Consider the following 23,622-nt stretch of genomic DNA (forward strand, 5'->3'; position numbering starts at 1 on the left):
GCAGGAAATCCTCGCTCACAGATCCATATTATGGTACTGTAAACTGTCAGCCAAGGGGTTTGGGGACTGGCCCTCCTTTGGACAAAATAAACACAAAAACCCATTGTCCTTAACACCACAAAATATATGTCCTAGCCAGCGGATGGCTGGAGATAGATCTCTAAATCTACATAGATCTCTAGATCTAGATCTAGACATATCCTAGTGGTGGTCACCACTAGGTACTTAAAGTAATGTCTGCTTTACCATAGACAGAGCTTTTTTTGATTTGCTAATAGCTTTTGTCCCGTTTGACGAATCTTCAAGAAACTATCCACAAGCAAAGTTCCTCCACCTCAATTCCTTCCAGGAAAGGATTCAGGGTGATCGGTCAAGCAGGGGTTGAGAAAAAAGCGGGTTCTAAAACATAAAATCTCCATAAATGTTGTTGGCAGCATTACATGACTTAGCCACCTGCCCTAAAGTTCTTTAAAAAATAAAAAATAAAGATATGGGGGCAGGGTAGGGATACCCTGAAGGGGCCCCTGAGAGGGGGGGCATAGGGGGGGGGGTGATTACCAGAAGGGACCCACCACCCCCTTAGGCCAAAAAAAAAAAAAGGCAAAACAATGCAGAGAGACTCTTGTGGAGTCAAAGGAGGAAAAAAAGAAGGAAGAAAAAGCAGCCGGGCCTCATTTATTTAGTATAAGTCACGGGGAGCCTGTGGAGAAGCGTGGCTCAATGGTTAGAGCGGCAGACCCCGATGCAGAGGTCTGGCCCGGGACCAGGGTTCTTGAGCTCAATCTCCCCGGACCTGATAAATCTCGCCTCGGTGCCTATTCTAATCATGGGTCCCACTGTGTAACTCTGGGCAATAGCTTGCTTAATCTCCACAACGACCCCAACAGCGCTAGGATGCCTGGCTTCACCTTGGGGGTGCCCAGGAGTGGGCACTTCACAGGGAAAGGCCAGGAAGGGTTCCACAGCGGTATGTGTACAGCGCCTTGAGACCCCTTCAGGGGTGATTAGTGCGCTATATAAGCACTACATTTACATTTAACCCTGGGGCTTTGTTTAAGGGAGGAGGACCCATCTACCGGGGTTATCATGGAGGGGTGGTACATGGGCCGCCCGACCAAGCAATTACAAGCCGCAGGGAATGCAGCCCAGGGGAAGATCTAATTATTTATGGGGAGGCCGTGCCTCCAGAGGCCCCAATCCCCAGGGCTGAAAAGGACCACAGGAGCTCACTCCTGGGCAGATTCCTTTAAGGAAGGGGGGCAGTGCTGGCCTCCTCCCTGAGCCCACCCCCATGGCAGGCTCAGCAGCTATGTCCTAGGGTGCCCATCGCCCGGACATAGCGGTTTCCCTGCCCACAGCAGAAACCTGTGTTTGCCATTACTTGACAGGAGCATTTTTATATTTCCTGCCAAGCGGGAAATGAACATAAGTTTTATAAAGCACTTGAATGCCCGAGGGCGTCTTGGCGCTGGCAGCACAACAGATGGATGATTATGACACCTAGTTATGGAGCCAGGAGTTAAAAAGACAGGTCTTAAGATTATTTCTAAAACCTAACATGGAAGAACAGGTCTTTAAGTGGAGGGGTAAGGCATTCAACCATTTGGTTGTACCATACACAAAGCTTCTACTTCACCACCCCCCCACCCACATGCTCTTCTAAACTTGGGCATTTTAAGGTTGGCTGCTGAGGAGGATCGATGTGGCCTAGCCGCAATGTATCTGATCAATTTATTTTTAGTCTGGACCTTCTCCATGTAAGGCTTAAAGGCGATGCAAAGAGCCTTAAAGTCTATCCTCTTATCAACTGGCAGCCAGTAAAGCTCCACTAGAGCCTTAGCCACTGAGCTTTGTCTAGGTATTCCCAGCAATAGGCGAGCTGCAGAGCTCTGCAGAATTTGTAGTTTGCTAAGGAGCAAAAACCAAGTCTGCTCCCAGCTGGCGGGGTCTTCAGAAATGCTCCTGCAGGCAGGGAGCAGACTTTAAATTGGGTTACCTGATCGCTATGATGTAGGCAAGAAAACCGATATAAATATTGCTCCAGCCCGCAGAGAGCAGATTTAGAAACTGCTCCATGTTGGTGAGACTAATGCCGGCTCCCACTGAATGTGAGGAGCCAGCTGGGGAAGCAAGGCTTCCCCCGCAGTCTCCAATGATACTATGGTGAATGCCCTTGGGGGCACTAGGGCACCCACCCTTTACTGGACTGGGCCCCAAAGGATGGGGCATCCGGGGCCTACCATCGGCCAAGGAAGAGGGTCGTGTGACTAACTTCAAAATTGTGCTGGGCCCTCGGGTCCCCAAAGCTGAAATCTGCCAGGTGAGGGTTTCTCAATGCCCCCCTCACACGACAAATATTGTGGGGAAAGGGTCCCCAGAGCCGGAATCAGAACAGAAAAGGGAGTGGGGGGGCGGGGGCGGTACGCACCTTCAATTACAAAAAAAATAAAAATAAATAAATAAACACACCCTGGGTGATGCGGTTCCTAGCGTCAGGCCCCATGACCAACCCCCCTGGTGCCGGCTGTATGTTGGCTGCAGGGCCTGGCCGTTCAGCTGTGCGTGGCAGAGGGTTGCTTTTCCATGCGGTAATTAAGAATTACTTTACACACACACAAAAAAAAAAAAAAAAAGAAATTCACTGGGAAAAAGAAAATCACACGTTGAAGTAACGTTATAGTAAGGTGAATTTGTCATTGACAACATTAACGTTTTACACACAAAAAACCCTCAGAAATTCACCAGTTATAGTTAACTAACTATAACTTGCCCTCCTACCGTGCACTGCTTATAACCTATGACCAGTGTGTTAATGCTACTGCAATAATAATAAAAATTATATCGCCTATGTGTTCCAGGTCATACTCAATATCCTCCAGTACACTAGTAGGTATGAGAAAAATTTATCACCCCACCTGGCAGCAGCTCAGGCGAGTGGAGCACCGCTCTTTCTGTCGGTACACCGTAGCGTCCCTCTGAGCAATCTGGGGGGGGGGGGGGCAGATTGCTCAGAGCACGGTAGCATTAACACACTGGTCCTGATGAAAGCAGTGGCGGATTTCTTTGCCACACATGCTGAAACATGTTGACCCCTTCTGCAAACAGAAGAGCACGGTAGCATTAACACACTGGTCCTGATGAAAGCAGTGGCGGATTTCTTTGCCACACATGCTGAAACATGTTGACCCCTTCTGCAAACAGATATTTTGTTAAATCTGTCCAAATGATGACTAGGGCGGTACCGAGCAGGAACTGATGGGTACTTTTTCCCAACTTAAGAAATGTAGTGTTGTTTGTCACACATTTGCACTACCACCTTTACTTCGTCATCTCCAGTTGTGCCACACACTTGAACCTCTTTTTTCCTTTGACGCTCAGACACCTTTTGTTGTTATATTGTACTATTGGGGCACGTGTCTGTATGTAGGTTGTTAATACTGCCCTTGGACCCCCGTTTAAACTTTTGTTTCTTATATCTTAAAGTTTTCACCAGAGTATGAAGGTAGTCTGATCGGTAGCACCTTCAAATCTTGTTTGTTTTAGCAAATAGTGTCTTTTTTTACAACTACTGCGAAGAAAGTACACTGTTCTTAGTATATTATTTTGAATACTCTGTTGTGCATTTCACATGAGAGTTTGTGTTTTCAAATAGTATGGTACAGAATTAAATCTCTCCAGAGTAAACACTGTTTACAGCACTTAGTTCTCTACTGATATCAACTTCATTTATCAATGTAGGTTCAGCGAGTGTCAGGGGTTTGATGCAGATAAAAGCTGTCCATAGTAGGCATTTGTTTTGAAACTGGCATTCACTATTTTGGCTTTCTGTGAACAGTTCTATAAAGATTGAACACTGTACCCAATGGGGGTTTTCCATATATATTGTGGGTGATTGTTAATGTGAGCTCTGCTACCTGTAAAGTGTATGCAATACAGTCAATGTTGCACAAAATGCTTGTTTTCAACACCTAAGAGAGTTGTTTCTGTGTTGGCAGTAAGGGCGCCTGATCATATTCTAAGCTATTTTGTGCTTACGGTCAGACCTTGTTGTAATTTAGCAATGATTAGGTTAAGCATTAGCAGAAGACATCTTGTATTTAGAGACTATCTTGTCCATTTTACGGAATCCATTTTGTATTTTTATCGGCCATTTTGTTGGCCATGTGCTCTGTCCTACCTTCATGTTAACTGCTCTTGAAATCTGCCTGGAGACGAGATATATTTAGCCTCCTCTGCTTTGCACATGCTCAGTTGAGCCTACAGCGGTCCCCAACTTATAACGGTCAGGATGTGTCCACCAGAATTAGCTAACTGTTAGCCCCTCCCACTTGTTGCTAGCACACTCTCTGTATGACCTTATATGTATTTGAAACCAGCATTCTGTACCTTGTACCGCCCTCATTTGAGCCCCTGTGTGGGTATAAAAGGACCAAGCTCCTACCAGTCAGTGTGCTACTTCATACATTGCCGAAGGGTGTTGTGTGAATGCAGTTCCACCTCATGAGGTTTAATAAACTGTCTTTTCTATTCCAGTTTCTGTGCAACCTTCTTTCTGTTGGTCTGAGGACTCTGTGCAGAGAAGGGAGAACCCCTAGCACTGGTAGACCTTGCTGAGGCTCACTACTACAACCTCTAATGCCATAGTAAATTATACAGCATTATGAGGGAAAACCTGGCTTGGATGATGTCATCAGTGATGTAATTTGAGTGGTCATATGTAAGGTCATAAGCAGTGCATGGTGGGGCGCAAGTCATAGTTAGCAGTGCTAGCTATAACTGGTGAATTTCCGTGATTTCTTTTGTGCAAAATATTTATGTTGTCATTGACAAATTCCCCTACCTATAACGTTACTTTAACCTTTGTTTTTATCCAGTGAATAGATCTATCTATAATATTATTGCTTGAGGTCCCATTACATGTATGTTAAATTGGGAGGGCTCTAGTGTGTGGAGCCTTCCCTTATATATCCATATCAAAGAGGAAAGTATGTAGAGGGGCATAGTCAATCAAGAAAATGATTAGTGTTGCAAGTTACAGCAATAATCATTCATCAGTTTTTAGCTTAATGCAAGAAGTAAGTAGTTACAACAAAGTATCAAATTCAAACTCTGTCTAGTCTAATAAATATAAATAGGCTCAAAGGATTAGACAATGATCCCCCCACCGGCGGAAGAGCCTAGGGCTTTCTCAAGCCTCTGTATAATTGTGAATTCTGTTATTCATGTCTCCATCCATTAATGTGGATTGGAGGAAGAAAACATGCAACGCCAGCGGTCCGTCTGATCACACTTTTTCACAACAGAGTAGGAGTCCATACCTCTCCATGGCGTAAATCCCACAGGAAACTCTGGAAGTCCCTTGATGCCTCATGATTCTCATACGACCCACCGTGAAAATCTCCTGTACTGTATTGTAGCTCTTAGCTGTATGATTGCGTAGAATGTAACTACTTGACACACTCACTTTGGCTTTATACTGTACTGTATACTCCCTTGGAGAACTGTGTCGGTTCACTTACCTCTACCTCTTTGCAAACTCACTTCGAATACCTTGGCTGGGCACTTGAGCAATTTATAGTTTCTATTTATTTACTTACTTTGTCTTTGTATTTGTTTTCTCCTGATTGACCGATTTACTTATTACTATTTTTATTATTTGTTATTTCTTGTAAACCAAAAACGATTTGAAATAAAAAAAATAGCAGGAGTCACTACACCTTTTGAATTCATATTTAGGTAGGAAAAAAGGGATCCAATCGTTTAAGGTAGTGTTATCTGGTTAACAATCACTCAGTAAATAGTTACACATGGAAAGGTTACCATGTCATGGAAATGTTACTGTGTTTCGTGAATAAATCCTTTGGAAACAATGTTGCTTACAGCATTATAATATCCAGCCATCACATATATAAATCATAAAGAGGGGTTCCCCATTATTCCACAGTTTAGTTTCCCCTGCAGAGTGAAACTCCCAAATCCCCCCATGTTCATTTGTTGCTGATAGCTTCATATCGCCTACTCTCTGACTGCACCAGTCTGGCAGTTCTGCATTGAATGACCTGTGGCTTCCGGAGTCTAGGACTGTGATAACTTGGACATAGGGACAAGATGCGCTTCCACTTATGAGAGGAAAATGGTGACCTCTGAACAAGGTACAACTTCAATTGGCCCAGGCTTCCTGTATGTGCCCATCTCATATTTTCCAACACACCCCCATTGTTTAATCCATCATCCCGAAACCTATAAATCAGGCTTCTCCAGCGAGTAGCTTGTGAGCTACTGGTAGCTATCCAGCTACCTGTGAGTAGCTCTCCTGTGTGTTGTCCAGCCTACTACATTAGAAGCTTTTGTTTGGTTGAATTAATGTCATACGTGCCAGCTTACAACATATTTTCACTGTGTGAGGAGGCAGGGCCTTGGAGGGGGCAGGGCCTGGTGCTGAGAGTGCAGAGGCACTCTGGCCCTCACCAAGTCCCCTAACCACTCCCCTTTAAACAAAACAAAAAACAAAGGGTCATCGAGGCTGTCCCCGATGTTCTGGGGTGTTTTCACACCTTTTATTGACATTGGCTGGTTACTGCCTCCAGAAATGAGCTGGAAATGCACGGTTTTCAGCTAGTTTTCCCTACCACCGTGTGATTTCAGCTCCTCCCTGGGGACGTGTGAAGGCAGCCGAAATCGTGTGACACACGATAGCACTGTGTGAGTTGGCAGTTCTGTAATATATGTATCAAATCCAAAACAATTGCCCTTTTGTGCCTCCTATCAATGTTCGGGATCTATTGTTAATCAATCAGAATGCACTTGAATAAAGAACTTAAACTATCTTGGCTCTTCCAGAAATAATTACCGTTTCATATAGTGACAAATATATTTTTTTAAATTATTTACATGAAATGTATTCACAATGTATGAATCCAAAAAAAAATCTAAAACCATCAAGTGCTTAAATAAACAAACATCACCTATACATGAAAATTTAAAAAGGTCTCTAAAATAAACCACCTATACCTAATGGGCACCTCTTATAATTCATACATTCTCAACATTTTGAATATATACAATAAAAAGTAGCTCAAGTTGCACAAATATTGTTTCTGAGCAAGTCGTTTATAGAAATACTATCAAATCCTTTATAGAGATACTGTCATCAAGGCTGTCCCTGATGTTTTGGGGTGTTTCCACACCTTTTGTGCTCATCGGCTGGTTACTGCCTCCAAAAACAAGCTGGAAATCCACTGTTTACAGTGGTTTTTAGCTCGTTTTCCCAACCACAGTGTAATTTCAAGTCCTCCCTGGGGGACTGTTTGAATGGAGCGTAAATTGTGTGACACACAGTGGCACCATGTGAGTTGGCAATATATGTATACCAAAATTGAAAAGTGTGTATTTGATATGAAAATGTATGTATTTTCAAAACCCATAATTTCCCAAATCTATTTAAATCTGGTATCTGAATGATAAATATGAGATATAAAATGATAGACTTATTACTAATGTTACCTTGGTGCCAGGGAGCATTGCATCTGTGGCTGTTATGTATTGCCCTTGTAGAGGCATTCCAAATTGCCTTACTGCTGGCAATCCTACACTGTGGAGATCGTGGCTGGTAACCGTGCATAGGGAGACCACTAATATACTCTTATCTGATGTGTTCAAAACTAATATTATTGGTAGCTTGGGAAGATTTTCATTGAGCATAAGTAGCTCTTGTAAGGGGAAAGGTTGGAGTCCCCTGCTATAAATCATAGATTGTATAGTCTTGAATAAGACCCTTCAAATCAGGTCTGCTGGGTTTGACAGGGAAAGAGACTTCACTGGAAGCTTGAGCCAAGCGCTAATTCGTCAAACCACTTGCTGCCTTACACTACTACGCAGAACAAGGAGCTGGAGAACACTGCAGGCATGGACTCGACTGCTTGACAGACCTGCACAATGACGAACTAACTGCAGCATCTGGATGCAAGGGAACATCAATGGACTGAGAACTACACAAGCCACTAGATGCATGCAATATTTAACTTCATAGAAGAAAGCAGTAATTAACCTGTCCACATAGGTTCGAATCTCCACTAAGAACACCAACTGCATGGTTACTTTTTCCTCAGGTCTGCACAGGAAGACTTCTTAGTTGTTCATGGTAGAAGATCCACCCAACTGGCAAACGTACAGCATGTCAAAAGCACTCGAGGTTCCCGATGCTATGAAAGGCATCTGCACTGAACATGTATTTCACTCAGAAAATGTACCTGCTCTTCGGTTCAAAACTTCACATTGGTTAAACTCCTTAAATTTAACTTGTGAACTAAGCCTCCGCTTTAAACAGCCAACGAACACTTCAACCACAGTGTTCAAATTCTTGTTAAAGTGGATTCACTGTGTGGAGTAAAATGAAATTATTACCAGTTCGATGTATATATATTATCATACATCCATCGATGGCAGTACCTCATAAGGTACAGTAACAAACAAATTGGAGGTACCCCTGTTATTTGTGGCAGGGAGGGGGGTCTTGACACTAGAAAAAGTAAAATGTCCCTGACTTTTAGAATAGTAGATTGGAAATAGCTAGATGTATATTGGTAAACCTGGTCTAACTTCAGGGGGACAATACCCTATCTCTTCATACACAGGACTGAAATACACACTAGGCAAAGTGAACAGCTGAACCGAAAATTGATCAAATTAAAATGAAAACACACAGATGGATATACCAGTCAAACAATTTGTGTCATATTAAAAATGATCATGGAATTTATTGTTAACCTCCCAATTGGGTTACAATCTACACAGATACCACACATATAGTTAAAAACACCACCTAACGTGGTCATATGCAAAAATATACAATAAACAAGTCAAAGTTACAAAAACAGTCGACGCAGCGTTTCGGTGCTTTTTTCTTTTTTGACACCTTCTTCAGGACCTTAAAACATTTGACTCCACTTTCTCTGTCTTTTGAACTTGATTCGTTTCAAATGGTTTCTACACGTAATATGCGTTGCTCAGGTATTTCTCTTCAAATTTCCAGGAAGACGTGGACACGGAGGAGCAGGGAGGCCGATTTCCAAATAGAAGATTGGTCTTTTTACCCATATGAGGAGAACATTTGGACAAAGAATAGTTTCCTTTAAAGAATGGGCCAGAATCTGAATAAGGCCTAAAGACTATAAGAAGTTTTTTTATTATCAACGGTGGCTCCTCCGTGCAGTTAAAAGAGCACATCTCTAGAATGAAAGGATATATACAGCTCAAGGACACATGAAATACCTGAGCAACGCATATTACGTGTAGAAACCATTTGAAACGAATCAAGTTCAAAAGACAGAGAAAGTGGAGTCAAATGTTTTAAGGTCCTGAAGAAGGTGTCAAAAAAGAAAAAAGCACCGAAACGTTGCGTCGACTGTTTTTGTAACTTTGACTTGTTTATTGTATATTTTTGCATATGACCACGTTAGGTGGTGTTTTTAACTATTTTTTTTTTTTTTTTGAAAATCTGTTTATTAGCATAGTATGGAAAGCAGTTACAATCATTTTCAAGGTCATAATAGCAAAGTAAAAACATGCATAAGTCTGCTGAGATCAAATATTTTGAATCGTCATCTCGATTTTACATTTTGTGGCGATCAGAACTGTCGCAATTAAACAAACCCCGGTCATTTCAACCCTCCCACCACCCTCGAACAACCCACCCGACACTCTCTTTGCAGTCATCCAAGTAAGTGAATTGAACGAACATCTATCTGGGTCACCCATAGTGTTATAACAGGTAGTCTCTGCTATCAGTGCACTAAGAAGGTAAAAGGCAGCAAGCCAGTAACTAGGTGCGCTCCTACCCATAATCATACATCCCAGCCGGTAGCAGTGTATGTGATTCTGGCTCAGGACATGGTCATGCCATATTTAGTATGTCACTGTTATCTCCATCCTCCCCATCGTCTCCCGTTTCAAACTCCCCCAAAGTGGCAAACCAGTCCAGGGAGATCGGCTTTTTCCGCAGGCCTCTGTGTTCTTCGCGCTGCAGTGCCTCTCCCTCAGCCCTTCCCCAGCGCACTACCTCTGCCTTCCATAATTCAGGGTTGGGTGGCTTAGGTGACTTCCACCTCATCGTGATGGCCCGCTTTGCTAATAACAGGGCCAGATCCGCAAAGCGCGACGCCACTGTCCTGCTGCGCCGGGAGGGCCCCAGCCCCAGTAATGTGCCTTCAAGCGTAAGTGATCGGGATAGAGCCCCTGCGCTTTCAAGCGATGCATGGACCGTGGTCCAGTAGTATCCCAGCTTCGGGCATTGCCACATCATGTGTAACAGTGATGCGTCTTCAGCGTCGCAGCGGGGGCAATTGCTTTTCGCATCAGGAAACATCATATGTATACGGTGTGGGGTCAGGTAGGCTCTATGTAGCAGCATTAATTGAATGAATTTAAACTTGGGGTTCCTGGCTACCCTCCTGGGAAACTGCAGTATTCGGTCCCATTCCTTGTCCACCAGGGGCCTTCCAATATCCTCCTCCCATGCCTCCCTGAGAAGCGTGAGAGCGAACGCTCTCCCTTCTCTGATGCCAGAAGTAAGCCATCTCGTCAGGTGTGCACCCGATCCCATAAGATAATGCATCCTAGTGAGGGGGTTTGTATCAGGTTCCCGGCCTTCAGGCGACCATTTATATGTGATATAATTGCGGAGACCGGCGTGTAGGAGGAATGAGCCCCCAGTTACTCCATGCATGGTTCTGAAGTCTTCAAAGGACAACAAGTGACCGTCTGCAAACAGGTCGCCCACATGTGACACCCCGGCAGCATAGGTGGTGTTTTTAACTATATGTGTGGTATCTGTTTAGATTGTAACCCAATTGGGAGGTTAACAATAAATTCCATGATCATTTTTAATATGACACAAATTGTTTGACTGGTATATCCATCTGTGTGTTTTCATTTTAATTTTCATTTTATCAATTTTCGGTTCAGCTGTTCACTTTGCCTAGTGTGTATTTCAGTCCTGTGTATGAAGAGATAGGGTATTGTCCCCCTGAAGTTAGACCAGGTTTACCAATATACATCTAGCTATTTCCAATCTACTATTCTAAAAGTCAGGGACATTTTACTTTTTCTAGTACCTCATAAGGTACAGAAATGCTTTGGAAGAGCATAGTTGCCAACGGATGTGCATATTTATTTCATGTAATCATGCAGGAATCCAAAGACCATTAGGACTTGAATGCATCATGAATTTCCTTGGCTATTTTGCTAAAGTTGGGGAATGCTCTACTGAGGTACTGATTTTCATCGCTAATTTATTTACGAACAATAAGCCTTCAATTTATCTGCGCATGACTACAGTTTTTCTGGCAATACAAGGATAAAAAAGCAAGTCTAAACAAGCGCGATTTCAACAGTTAACAAAAACACTTTCAAGGTGGATTACCAATAATTAAACATAGATAATTCCAGCTGAAGAGTTAACATACTGCCTTATTTATGTATGTGTATTAGCTCTAAAATGAACAAGTGCCGTCCAAGCACGTGGATGGACACAACACAGTAGGAAAAGCAAGCAGACAAACACACTAAAAACAAAATACACTATTGAAACACTTATCTTTTCATTTTATCCTAAAAATGGATGAATCGAAGGGAATGGACCTCAGAAATGTATCCTGTAATGAAAGACACTACCAACAATGGCCTAGATTTGCACTGTTCAATTTCAGTGAATTTAACTGCTTACAAATGCTCCTGGGGTATGAAGCTAAGACCACCATCAGAGATTTAAAACCTGAATATACAAAGATGTAAAAACTGAACAAACAAAAAACATTAACTATATGGTTTAACAGATTTGAAGTTACATGTATAATGTTATCTGAAGTTTCATTCCAAATCTTACCTGTATGGAAGTTAAAATAGAGGAGACATCGTATGTTGGACTCCAGCGATTCTGAAGGATGTCTAAACATATGCTACCATCTGCATACACTGAATGTAAATAAAGAATTTAGTTAACATACATACATACATTTTTTGTGCTCTTTAGGCCATAGTAGTCTATGACAAGACACAAAAACAAGGACATTCATGTATTACATACCAAATTACATTAGTAGTCAAATATCAATTCTTCAAATAGACACCCATAAATGACGATTGCAAACACATCAGACAGTAAATTTTTTCCAATAGTATTCCTTAGTAGAAATCACAGAACTTACTTCCAGAAAACATTAAAGCCTAAATGGAAAGGGGCACCACAGACGTTTGGAATAATAGTTTTGTATGAAGAGAGCTCAAAACCAAAATCTTCTTTCAATCAATGGCTCAATAGCTACAATTAATACAATTTTGAGAATACTGCTACAATCGGCGTTTTACAGAATGGTTTATATCAACAGTAAATAAACTTAATTTGACAAACTTCATTGGTATACCAAGGCAGTACCAGTTATTCGCAACAGGTTCTCTTACAGAAGTAATTCTAGTGCACCTTAGGGCAGGACTCGTGTGAGTGCATACTAACAGGGCCAAAGGACAATTTTACCCTATGAAAAATAAGTAAATTATGAATCCTACAAATATAAATATGACTCCCAACATCTGAAGCACCTGCTTCCACTTATTTCTCTGTTAACGTCACACGGAGAACATTCAAGCCAAATCAAGGGGCTTTGGAATACAAATACAAGACATATTTAGTAACCCCTCACCGCCTCCCCCTCCTCTAGATATGGAGGGATATTTGTATGCACCTACATCTTATCAGAGGGATCCAGGAGACATAATTTAAACCCTCGAATGTTGAGTCAAGTAAGACTTAAATCAAGAGCAAACATCCATGGCTTAGTATTTGAAAAGGCATGCGAGTGACCAAAGTGGCCACTTTGCTGAAGCTGCCTCAATGCTGATCATTGCCTAATAATACGAGGGTTGCCTAGTAACCCTTAGCAACAGGCAAGCAACAGAGAGCAACTGATGCCATACATGTCTTGGATCACTAAAGGTGACAAAGAGGCTGTCTGATTTCCCCAAGCCAAGTGGTTCGCTAATATCCAAGCAAGAACATCCGTTTCACTATTAATTTGAGCTATCGGGCTGTATGACTCGCATTCAGTCCTTGGTTTTCCCCTCTGTGACCGAGTACCAGGGTTGCCATCCATAGGTTGTCTGGGAGCAGCCCACATGCTGCGTTTCTTTAAACAGAAATAGCTGTTCCACTAATTTACTAGAGAGGCCATTGGAAAAAGTCTGATGGTAGACCTGATTTTTTTTGGTGAAGTTTACCAGACATTTCTGCTATCAGGTAGCGAAAGATATATTGTGGGCTAACCAAGAACATAGAGGGGCTTGCAGCCCACCCATTGTTTACCACTGATTTGCTTCACTGTCACTCTAATGTCCTTCTTATTCAACGGCTGTTTTGTTCATCTTGTGTCTGTCCCTCCCCTGGAGCACCACCACTAATTTACTTCCATCCCTCCACCGCCCACTTTTAGGGAACTACTTTCTTCTTTTGTCTTAAGCACTGCACAAGACAGGATGTGTTTTCCAACTGTCTCCTAGTGTGCTCTTCTTTCATTTTCTGTGTTCCATGTTGCTCTCTCTCTCTCACCTGAGCTTCTCCCCCAATATAAATGCGCTCCTGTGATTCTCCCCATGTTGCATTCTCGTACTTATGCTTTTCCACTCCCCAGCTTCACTTAGCTCTCTCTCTTGTCTGTGTGCTTTAATCAATTACTCTCACACACATTTTTCTCACATTTTCTAGTTACATTGTTGATGCATGAAGAAGATTTGCCAGTGTAACACGCTTATTTGCAGCTGTTCAAGAGTGATTCAAAGGAAGAATTTAACGCAGTGTCAGGGATATATTGAGAGAAGCTGAATTTCTAGCATCTTTACAAGTGCGAGACACGCCGTGTGAACGTGAGGGAGAATCACTTCAGGAGACACGTGATGACAGTGAAGCGTGTGTGGTGTCTAAGAGCAGCTGACTGAGGAAAATTTGACGGAAGCGAGCCGTTTTAAGGAACATATCTGTTCTACGATCAGCGCTGCATGAGGGGAGCACATTAAGTGAACTATAAGCCATATGTGCCCGCTCTGTTACAATTCTGCAGACGTACTTTAGAGCAGTATGTGGATTGATGAGGGAAGATAAAGAGAAAGAGAGAGCCCTCTTGTTGATTATGAGTGAATTACATTCCTTACTGCATTAAATGAAACTTTTATTTTGAAGGCTAATAGTAATTCCGAAACGTCATGGAAGTTCTTCTATAGTAATTCCGCCATCATTCATGGCCCAACCAGGTCAGCCTTCTATGACTTGGGAGGAATGGATCAACCTGTTTGAAAATTATATCATAGCTTTAGATGGCGTAGAATTCTCCCCAGAGAGGAAAAAAGCACTCCTACTGGGTACCATAGGAAAAGAAGGAAATTATATTCAACCGGTTGAGGATGTATTTATGGAAGCTAAACAACGCCTCGAGAAACGGTTCGCAAAGGAGGAGAACGTTGTGCTCTCAAGGTACAAGTTCTATACCAGGCCACAAAAGCAGGATGAGAGTGTGAAGGAGTTTGTATCAGTATTGAGAGAGTTGTCTATTAAGTGCAACTTCGGACAAATGACAGATGAACTTATTCGCGACCAGTTCATTGTGCAGTGTCGAAGCAGAAAAGCGCAAGAGAGATTGTGGGCAGCCAAAAACCCAACTTTAAAGGATGTGCTGCAAATTGCTAAAGCAGTTGAGGAGTCCGAGAAACGTATGTTGGTTATGAGCAAAAAGAATGCCATGACTGAGGAAGTCGCAGCTGTAGGGCGGAAAGATCAGCAAAATAAGTTTACGTCAAATAAAACCAACGCAAAAACAAGAAAAGGTATGAAACAGAAAAGTTGTGCGAGATGTGGCAGTTTAGTACACACAAGTGACTAAGTGGTGTTTCGCAACCAAACAAGATTGCATTAAGTGCGGACGAAGGGGGAACCCTGCTAGAATGTGTAAGACAACAGAAGGGTCAAGGGTTGCTGTTGCAGAAGATTCAAGTTCAGACTGATGGAGATGAACGTGTTTTGATGGTTTTAACTGGCAATGGTATTGACAGGAAAAGACAACGCCCCAAAGCTGAATTTAACATTAAAAGCAAAGAAGTAGAACTGATGGTGGACTGTGGATCTCCATAGTGCCTAAGTGGATGTGGAAAAAAGAGTGGCCAGAAGTTGTTCTGGAACCCAAGGACATACATCCAAGAGGTTACCAAGGAGAGAGAATCGATGTTCTTGGGTTTTTCACCGCACACATTATTTTTAAGTCAAGATGTACAATGGGCAAAGTGTATGTTGTGACTAGCATCCTGAGAGAAATGGGAGATGTTTTCACAAAGGGCCTTGGTGAACTAAAGGGGTACAGTCAAAAAATTATTCTGAGGAAAGGTACCACTACCATCAAACACAAACTTAGAAGGGTGCTTTTTATAGTAAGGGAGGAGGTGAAACAACTGTTAGTCCAAATGCAAAAAGATGGTGCCATTGAACCGGTGGAAGCCACCAAATGGGTCTCTCCGGTGGTTATCAGTAAAAAAAGAGTGAAGGAAAGTTGAGACTATGTGTGGACTTGCGGTAGTCTGAATCAGCATATTGTAACTGACACTTTTCCCCTCGCCAATATTAATGAATTGCTATTATTGCTCGAGGGTGGTAAGTATTTTTCAAAACTTGACTTGAAGAGTGCTTACCACCAGATCAAACTTGACGAGGAGAGTAAGAATCTCACGTCGTTCATCACCATGGAGGAAAACTTTCGGTTCAGAAGACTGCCTTTAGGGCGGTCTTCGGGCAGCTACCGTCTTTCAACCCATCATGATAGATGTGTTGAAGGGCGTTAAAAAAGTTAAATAAAATTCAAGATGACATCCTCGTGTTCGGGAGACAACTGTAGAACACAACAAGTGTCTGAGTGAAGTCTTGGGTAGGCTGAGGGAGGCGGGCCTAACTCTAAGAAAAGAAATTTTTTAATTTCTGGTGGAAGAGATAGAGTACCTGGGACACACCATCTCAGGTAAGGGGTTTTGACCCAAAGTTGACCTGATTGAAGCTATACGTGACGCACCTGTTCCCAATGACAAAGACAAACTGAAGTCCTTCATGGGCTTAATTGAGTATTATGCAAAATGTGCAAATTCTTTTGCTACCAAGACTGAGGCCCTGATGGATTTGTTGAAGAAGGGATGTTCTTTTTCATGGGAGGGGAGCAGCAGGTTGCTTTAGAGCAAATTAAAAAAAAAATTGTGAAGCAGGAGTCTTAGCACCGTTTAACACCAAACTCACCACTTTTCTCACTGTTGATGCCAGTGCGTGTGGTCTGGGGGCTGTCGGTCACAAAGCTTTAAGGGGCAGGAGAGAACCGTTGCATTTGCATCTCGCACTTTGACAGAGTACGAGTGCAACTATTCAGTAATAGAGCGCGAAGCCCTGGCTGCTGCATGGTCAGCGGAACATTTCAGAACTTTCTTGTGGGGTATTGAATTCTGCATCCGCACAGACCACAAGCCGTTAGTCAAAGTGCTGAGGCCAGGCGGTGCAGGAAAAGGGTCTGCAAGGTTAGCCAGACTTGCATCGCGCCTGCAGGAATACAGGTATAAGGTTACTCACATACCTGGAAGGAGAAACACACAGGTGGACTGTCTGTCCAGATTAACCCTACACAAGGAAGTCGGTGTGACTGAAAGCAGTGATTGGGAGCAAGAAGGAGCTGTGGCATCCTTGGGTGATGTGGCAGAATGTGTTGGAAGAGCAGTCAATGCGGAGGAGTGGAAGATGGGTATGGAGAAAGATTCCACCCTTAAGGAGGTGGAACGCATGTTGATTAGGGGATGTCGAAGGGAAAGTACTGTGGTGCCCAGTGTGAGACTTTTTGTCAAAATACTTGGCAAGCTCAGTATGTCGGAGTCTCAAATACTCATGAGGGACGACAAATTTGTACCACCTTGTACTGTCAGGCGCAAGATATTAGCATTGGCTCATGAGGGGCATCTTGGACAAACTTTGACCAAGAAACGTGTTAGAGAAAACTTCTGGTGGCCCTGTATGGATGAAAAAATTAATGAATGGGTGGTAAATTGTGAGATGTGTGTTCAGAGCGAGAAAAGGATCAAGACTGGTTCTAAGACTAACATTGGTCCTATTGAAGATCCGGGATTTGCATGGAGTACTGTTTGCTTGGACTTCATTGGACCCATGCATGGCGTGGATGAAAATCTTAAGAATGCATTGGTTATGGTAGATGTGCATTCTAAGTGGCTCATCGTGCATTTCATGTCCGAAGTCACTACTCAGAGTACCATTGAGAAACTTAAAATGGTCTTCCAAGAGGAGGGTCTCCCTCTTGTCCTGGTCACGGACAATGGGACCCAACTGGTTTCGAAAGAAATGAGAGCTTTTCTTGACAAGTGTGGCATTACACACCACCGAACCAGTTTGTACAACCCACGGGCTAATGGAATGGTTGAGCGGGCCAATCGCCTGGTTAAAGGTTCCATTTCAATGGCAGTCCAGAGCCAGAAAAATGTGAGAAACATGGTGAATGAAATGGTGTGGGCGCATCGTACGACTGCACAGTAAAACAGGGGTGTCCCCTTTTGAGAGGATGTGTGGGCGGAAACCGGGCACTAAACTCGTACCTGCATGGCTTGTTTCACCCAGCTCATACATAGAGAAAGACACTGTCAACAGCAGTAGAGCTTCTGACATCTGTATTGGTGACTTAGTGAAAATCAGATATGGCAGGACAGTCCATGGCCTGTCCAAGTTTTGGGGACCATTCCGGGTAAAGCAAGGATTCCAGAACTATGTTGTTGTTCAGAATGGAAACAAATGGAATAAGCAGAAGGTCGCTTTGTTTTGCAAAGGAAGGGAAACCAAACAAGTTTGAAGAAGCTAATGGAAAAAGTTCTGATAAAAGTGGAAATGAGTTTTGGCTTTTGAGTGATGTGGGAATTGAAACCAGTGGAGGGGGGGAAAGAAGACTAGAGCGTTTCTGTTCTCCTTCTGCTATGCTTAACTCCTCACGACCCTGCCGTGACCGCAGACCGCCAAGTTATTTGGCATACTGTGTACTTGCATGAATTACTCTTTTCCTCTTCCTTTTCTTCTCTCTTTTTTCTGGAGTGAAGGGAGGGGTGTGTGTAGTGATGTGTTATTTACTTTTTTGGACTTGGCTGCGTCCCGTCCCTTGCATCAGCCGGTTTTGAATTTCCACGTCACGCTGTTCCACCGGCGTCAGCAGGTCCTTGGCTGGAGTGAGTGGAACACGCTCGACGTCGCTCTGAGGAACTGAATTGTTCTAATAAACTCTTAGTGCTTGTGCCTACAAAATTACACGGGTGGCAGCGTCGCAGACTTTTCTTTAATATGTAATAAAACATGTTACACAGCATCGGGGTGATGTATAGCTATTGCTAAAAACCACTTGCAGAGCCAATAGGTCCCAAAGACCAGACCTACTGGCTTTGACAATGCTCGTTACGTTTTTTAAAGAAAAGAAAAAAAGAAAAAAAAGAAAATTTGAGGCTACAAGAATTAGATATTAATCAGCTGCATACTTTGGCACAATACTATGATATGTGGAAAAATGTCTTATTCTAGGTTTTCATACTTTCTCTTTGATGACGGATGGATTCTCCAATTCAAGCGATCGATACCAATGTAAAGTAATACAAAGTTCAATGATCTGTCCAAGGTTGGAGATCTCACTAAGTTAAGGGGGTGTACATCATGCTCGCAGGTTAGGTATTCATACACTAACCAATTTAGCAAAATACAATACAATACAATACAATTTATCCTCAGATAGGACATAATAGTAATGCATAAACGGATGCTGTGAACTTGACTTGGGATAGCTATTGCTAAAATATGTACCTCTGTATCCTAGCACCTTTCAGGGGTGGATTGTGTTTGATACTCGATTGTGTTTGATACTCTGGTTTCTGCTTTTTTTATACTCCTAAAGGAGTTTTTATAATGAATTATGATGGATATGTGAGCAGCTGTGGACAGTCATGAAATTTCCATGTACACATCTTAAATTCTACTCAAATTTGGTATCCAACCCTGCTTGAGGAATGTCTCACAAGTGCACATATGATTACCATGAAAAGCAAGTGGCTGCTAGGTGGTCCTTTTATAAAAGTTGGGGAGCAGGACGAAATGATTCAGGCTAGATAATGCACTTTTTTTTAGGTAGAAGTGACAGCCTGCGTATGGATTTCTGATAAATTGAAATAAGTTATTTTTTGCACCTGAAAATAATGTGTGTATGATAATTAGCAGCTCCCCCTCAATACTCTAGCAACTTGCCTTTTAATGCTCGTGTAACATTGACAATTGTTTTGTATAATGATATAATACAAGAAAAATAATGTCAAGTGATACAATTTAGTCGGCATTAGACTTCATTGCCAATTGCTACCTCAGACTTTTTCAGCTTTAGCGACTCTTGCATTGTATTTAAAACTAAGCAATATATTGCAGTCCTCGTGCCATTATCAAACTAAGGGAGATTTTTGTAGTATATTATAATTACATCTATATAGTATTTACTAACTGTAATGAGGCGTTGAAGTGTTTTATGTTGAGCAGAATGATACTCCCAAACCCCCAATTAGTGATTAGTTTAGTGGTTTTTGGTTGGTGGGTTTAGGCTTGTATGTCTCTAAATGGAGAAAAAAACGTTCCTATGCACGCCGACCATATGTCTGTGATGTAATTAGTATGGGGGGGCGACACTTTCTCCCCCCTGCCCTCCCCCCCCGCTAAATTTTGTGAAATACCATTAAACAAAATATTTTTTCACATGAGCGTGGAGATCAAGTAAAAAATTAAAAAAAAAGGTCTTAGGGATACCAATAGGAGACTGGTTCCCAAATATCTGTCTGTTGGGGAGATATTTTCGGTCCAAACAAGCTTCTTGTAGGAAACCCGTATGGAAAATTGCATAAATCGAAATGTAATATTTTGAATTGCTCATAACATGAAAACCTGAAACTACGCTAATTTCTCCCAGGCATAGGAATTCGAGGGAGTTCGGTGCCATTATTAGTGGGAGAGGAAATATCAAAGAATAATAATGTTTTATTGACAGTTAATTACAACCATTTAATATAAAATCACAGCTGTACATATAAACAGGTAGATAGCTAGTCCACTTCAATGTTACAATTAAAAGATACATTGAAAATTTCCATCAGTGATAGTGTAATTCAGTCTCAATAATATTTGTCAGCAGTAAAGCTGCTATTCAATTACCCCATTTTCAACCGAGTTTAATGAATTTAGAAACTCAGAAGAAAATTGCATTAAAATAGCCTTATTTTGGGTTAATGCAATTCAGTCTCTGTGGTTTATGGCTGCAGTTGGGGGTCGACTCCTTACTCCGTTTCTGACAGATCCCAGTGTGTTTAGATACAACGTTCATAAACTTTATAAATCGGCTAATGAGCAAACCATCAGTGCTGCCAAAACACAGCGCGATTTCATTAGAATACAGTTTAACGTTTATTTCACTAAACTTTGGTAGCAGAAGTTATCTTCTTTCTGCTTCAAATGCCGGAACAACACTGATGGCATGGGCTAGCAAATCTCTGTGTTAAGTGCAAAGCTGGCATGCCTGGTTAAATCCCAAGTGTTTTCAGTTTTGACAAATTTCACCCACATAGAAGAGCCCACCTCTTAATCTCAGGACATCCATTTTTGATGTCCATAGCAACAAGAGATTCAGATAGCCTTGCATGACTGTGTTGAATGAAGTAAGTGTCCACTATTAATTTGTCCCAGGGTGGTGTTGATGAAACGGTTAACCAGCTGCGTCGACACTAATGTATTATTGAGAACTTCCGCCTTGTTGTGATGTGTGCATCCTGCACGTTTATCTGACATCAAGCGTCCGTTCAGTGCACACAGACTCATGGCATGCATTGCTTCTATAAGGGTGATAACCAGAGTATTGATTAATTTGTGGTTGATTTTAAAGGTTGGCATATCCCATAGTATCCATATCACATTCTCAGAACTGGGTAAGAAAAAATGAAAGTTAAAATCACCTGTTACTATAACGTTAGACTTTGTGATTAGCAGATCTGATAGGTAAGCTGTGAGGGTATCCACATTACTCTTTAATTGGTTTGCTTGAGGTTTATATTAATGTTGAGGAATACTAATTTCTCCGATCCCTTTGAGGGGAGGGTAATTTCAGTTCCCAAAAGCCATCTAATGCTAGTGTTAAGATTTTTGGTTTTTAGAGTTCCGCTCACCAGAATTCCCAGGTCCCCTGAGGGTCGTCCCTTTTGGAACGTTCTCACTGCTAAGATTTCAAAAGCACCATACCTGGCTAATTCCATTGGTTCTATATGCCATTTCTCTTACATGCATAGGAGGTCAAAATGTGTTAAATACGGCAACACATTCTCGTGAGTCTTTCCATCTCACAATATTCCAAGAACAAATGTGGACGATATTGATTGAACGAGCCGTGTATTATACATGGGGCTTCAATAAATCTTGACTAGGATAAAAAAAAATGTGTGAACTGCTGTTGATTGAAATGGAGTTAAAACTTTGAAGGGATTCTGGAATCCAGGCCTAGTCGTTATTGGCAGGTTCTTCTTTCTTTAGTTAGCAAAATCTGTCGCCTCTACTTGTGATGTTAACCAATACTCCACTTATTAATTATTGATCGATCAGAAATAAATAAAACAAAATTGGCAATGCGACGCGACTTCAGAAGCTTGAGAATTTTGCCTCTTTTCAATAAATCTTGTGGCTCTTTAGAGCTGTACAGCGATTCCAGCAGAATAACAAGCGTCTCAGGCTCTGCTTTACGGCTGGTAGTGTCACTGAGAGGGAGTCAATTGGCTTCCACTTGGCTTATTTAGTGCTTGAGTATTTAGCACTTAGACCACAGCAGAGATGGAGTAAACTATGTAATCTTGCTGGTTATTTAAAAAACTAGTTAGTTTCTTCATGGTGACTTGTACGAGGGAGACCTGTGATGAGAGAACTCTTCGCCAGATTTAACTTTCTCTGTGTGATAATCTAGTGGAATGGACGGTAATGCGGACATTTTTTTGTCTAATTGTTTTTGTACTTTTTCTGTGGTGATCTCATGCCTTATTGAACAGTAGCACTGCAAGATCTCCTGGCGTACGTTGGGGTGGTTGTATAGGGATCCCTTGACTCATTTGCTGATGAATTAGCTCTTCCTCTCTCTTTGTGAGATCTTGTGTATTGTGTTCATCGGAAAGTTTGTTTACAGGTGTTATTCTTTTTTCAAAGGCCTGAAAATCCTGATGGGACATTGGATGGGAAATTTTGTAATTCGATATTGGGCTCTTCTGAGGTTATTGCAACACAGCTTTCAGTGTGATGGATATGCGAAGAGAGTTTAGGCTCAATTTTCAGTTTGTGGTTTGCTTTGAAGAAGAAGGGGTTAGAGTTTTTGTTTTGACTTGAGGTTAAATGCAGTTCTATTTGGCATTGGAAATACATATTTTGTTTATTAAGTCGTGTGAGTCTTTTACAGTCGTTTTACAAAGGAAGGGCTTGAATTCTTTTTTGGGTTATCACTGTACAACTGGCTCCCTTGACTTTCAACTGCCTCAGTGTGCCCCTCTTCTTTAATCTGTTTCACTTATTACTATTGTGTTTGCGTACCCATTTTCCGAAGGCAATAGGTCCATTGTTGGGGTGAGTTATGCTGCTTCCCGTAAGGGCCAAGGCTTTTTCATAGGAATTTGGAAGATTTCCCTTTTTTGTGCCATGATATGGGCTGTATGGGATTCGTGACTCCTCGGGTATCTCAATAAAACATTACTCTGCCTGGGATTGTGTTAGGTGAACTCTAACTTGGCACCACAACCTTATTTGCCATTGTTGCATATTGTGTCCCAGCAGTGTCTTTCAGATCTTGGCTTTGCACAGGATGATAATGTATCTCAGGGGAGAGAACCATTTTCTTCATTTGCACTGATTTTTGTCAATATTGCTTTGGGGGCATGCATCAGTTTTACTGATTTAAAAAACAATTTTTGGGTTCCAATTTAACTAATTGTATAGAAGAGGTATCCTTTGTATTTTAAAGTGGGATATAGTCAGTCAGTCAAAAAGCTTTATTATCGGTTAAAAACCATAAAAGCGAAAAATACATAATTTGAATAAAACAGACCCTTGAACAACAATTCAAGGAGCACATAATTAAACAATACTCCAAATACAGTATATAAATTGGGCTTAAAAACAAGAGGTAAAAACAGACCATTCACAAATTAAAAATTTCCTATTGAGTTACAGGGGTGTGCTAGCACAGTTGTAGCAGCTTGTCATTTTGATTTTAGCTCCTCTAATGCACCACATAGAAAACAGGTATCTGGAGGTCGCAAACACAGTCAAGGGGGAAGAGTCGTATTTCAGTAATCTAAATACTTCCCTGAAATCCCTGAAACCCCTGGTCTTGCATAACTGGACGATCCATTTGGCTCTGGCCTTAGTGTTCAAAGGGCAGAAGAGCAGAACATGCAGATCAGTCTCATCAGCGATTTCACACCCTGAGCAAAGGTTAGGTACATTATGAGCCATTAACCACT

The 23,622-nt window shown here is 41.9% G+C and overlaps 1 protein-coding gene across 1 annotated transcript in view; it reads right to left on the bottom strand.

Moving 5' to 3' along the window:
- The window catches only part of UBE2B (ubiquitin conjugating enzyme E2 B), a 98,583-nt gene that overhangs the window by 4,093 nt on the left and 70,868 nt on the right, over positions 1–23,622 (bottom strand). Inside the window, exon 5 of the mRNA XM_078653181.1 lies at positions 11,882–11,970. Coding sequence (XP_078509307.1) covers positions 11,882–11,970 — 89 coding nt within the window. The remainder of the gene's footprint in view (positions 1–11,881; positions 11,971–23,622) is intronic.

The sequence above is a fragment of the Lissotriton helveticus genome, chromosome 7 (assembly GCF_964261635.1).
Source record: "Lissotriton helveticus chromosome 7, aLisHel1.1, whole genome shotgun sequence".
In the NCBI taxonomy this organism is placed as follows: domain Eukaryota; kingdom Metazoa; phylum Chordata; class Amphibia; order Caudata; family Salamandridae; genus Lissotriton; species Lissotriton helveticus.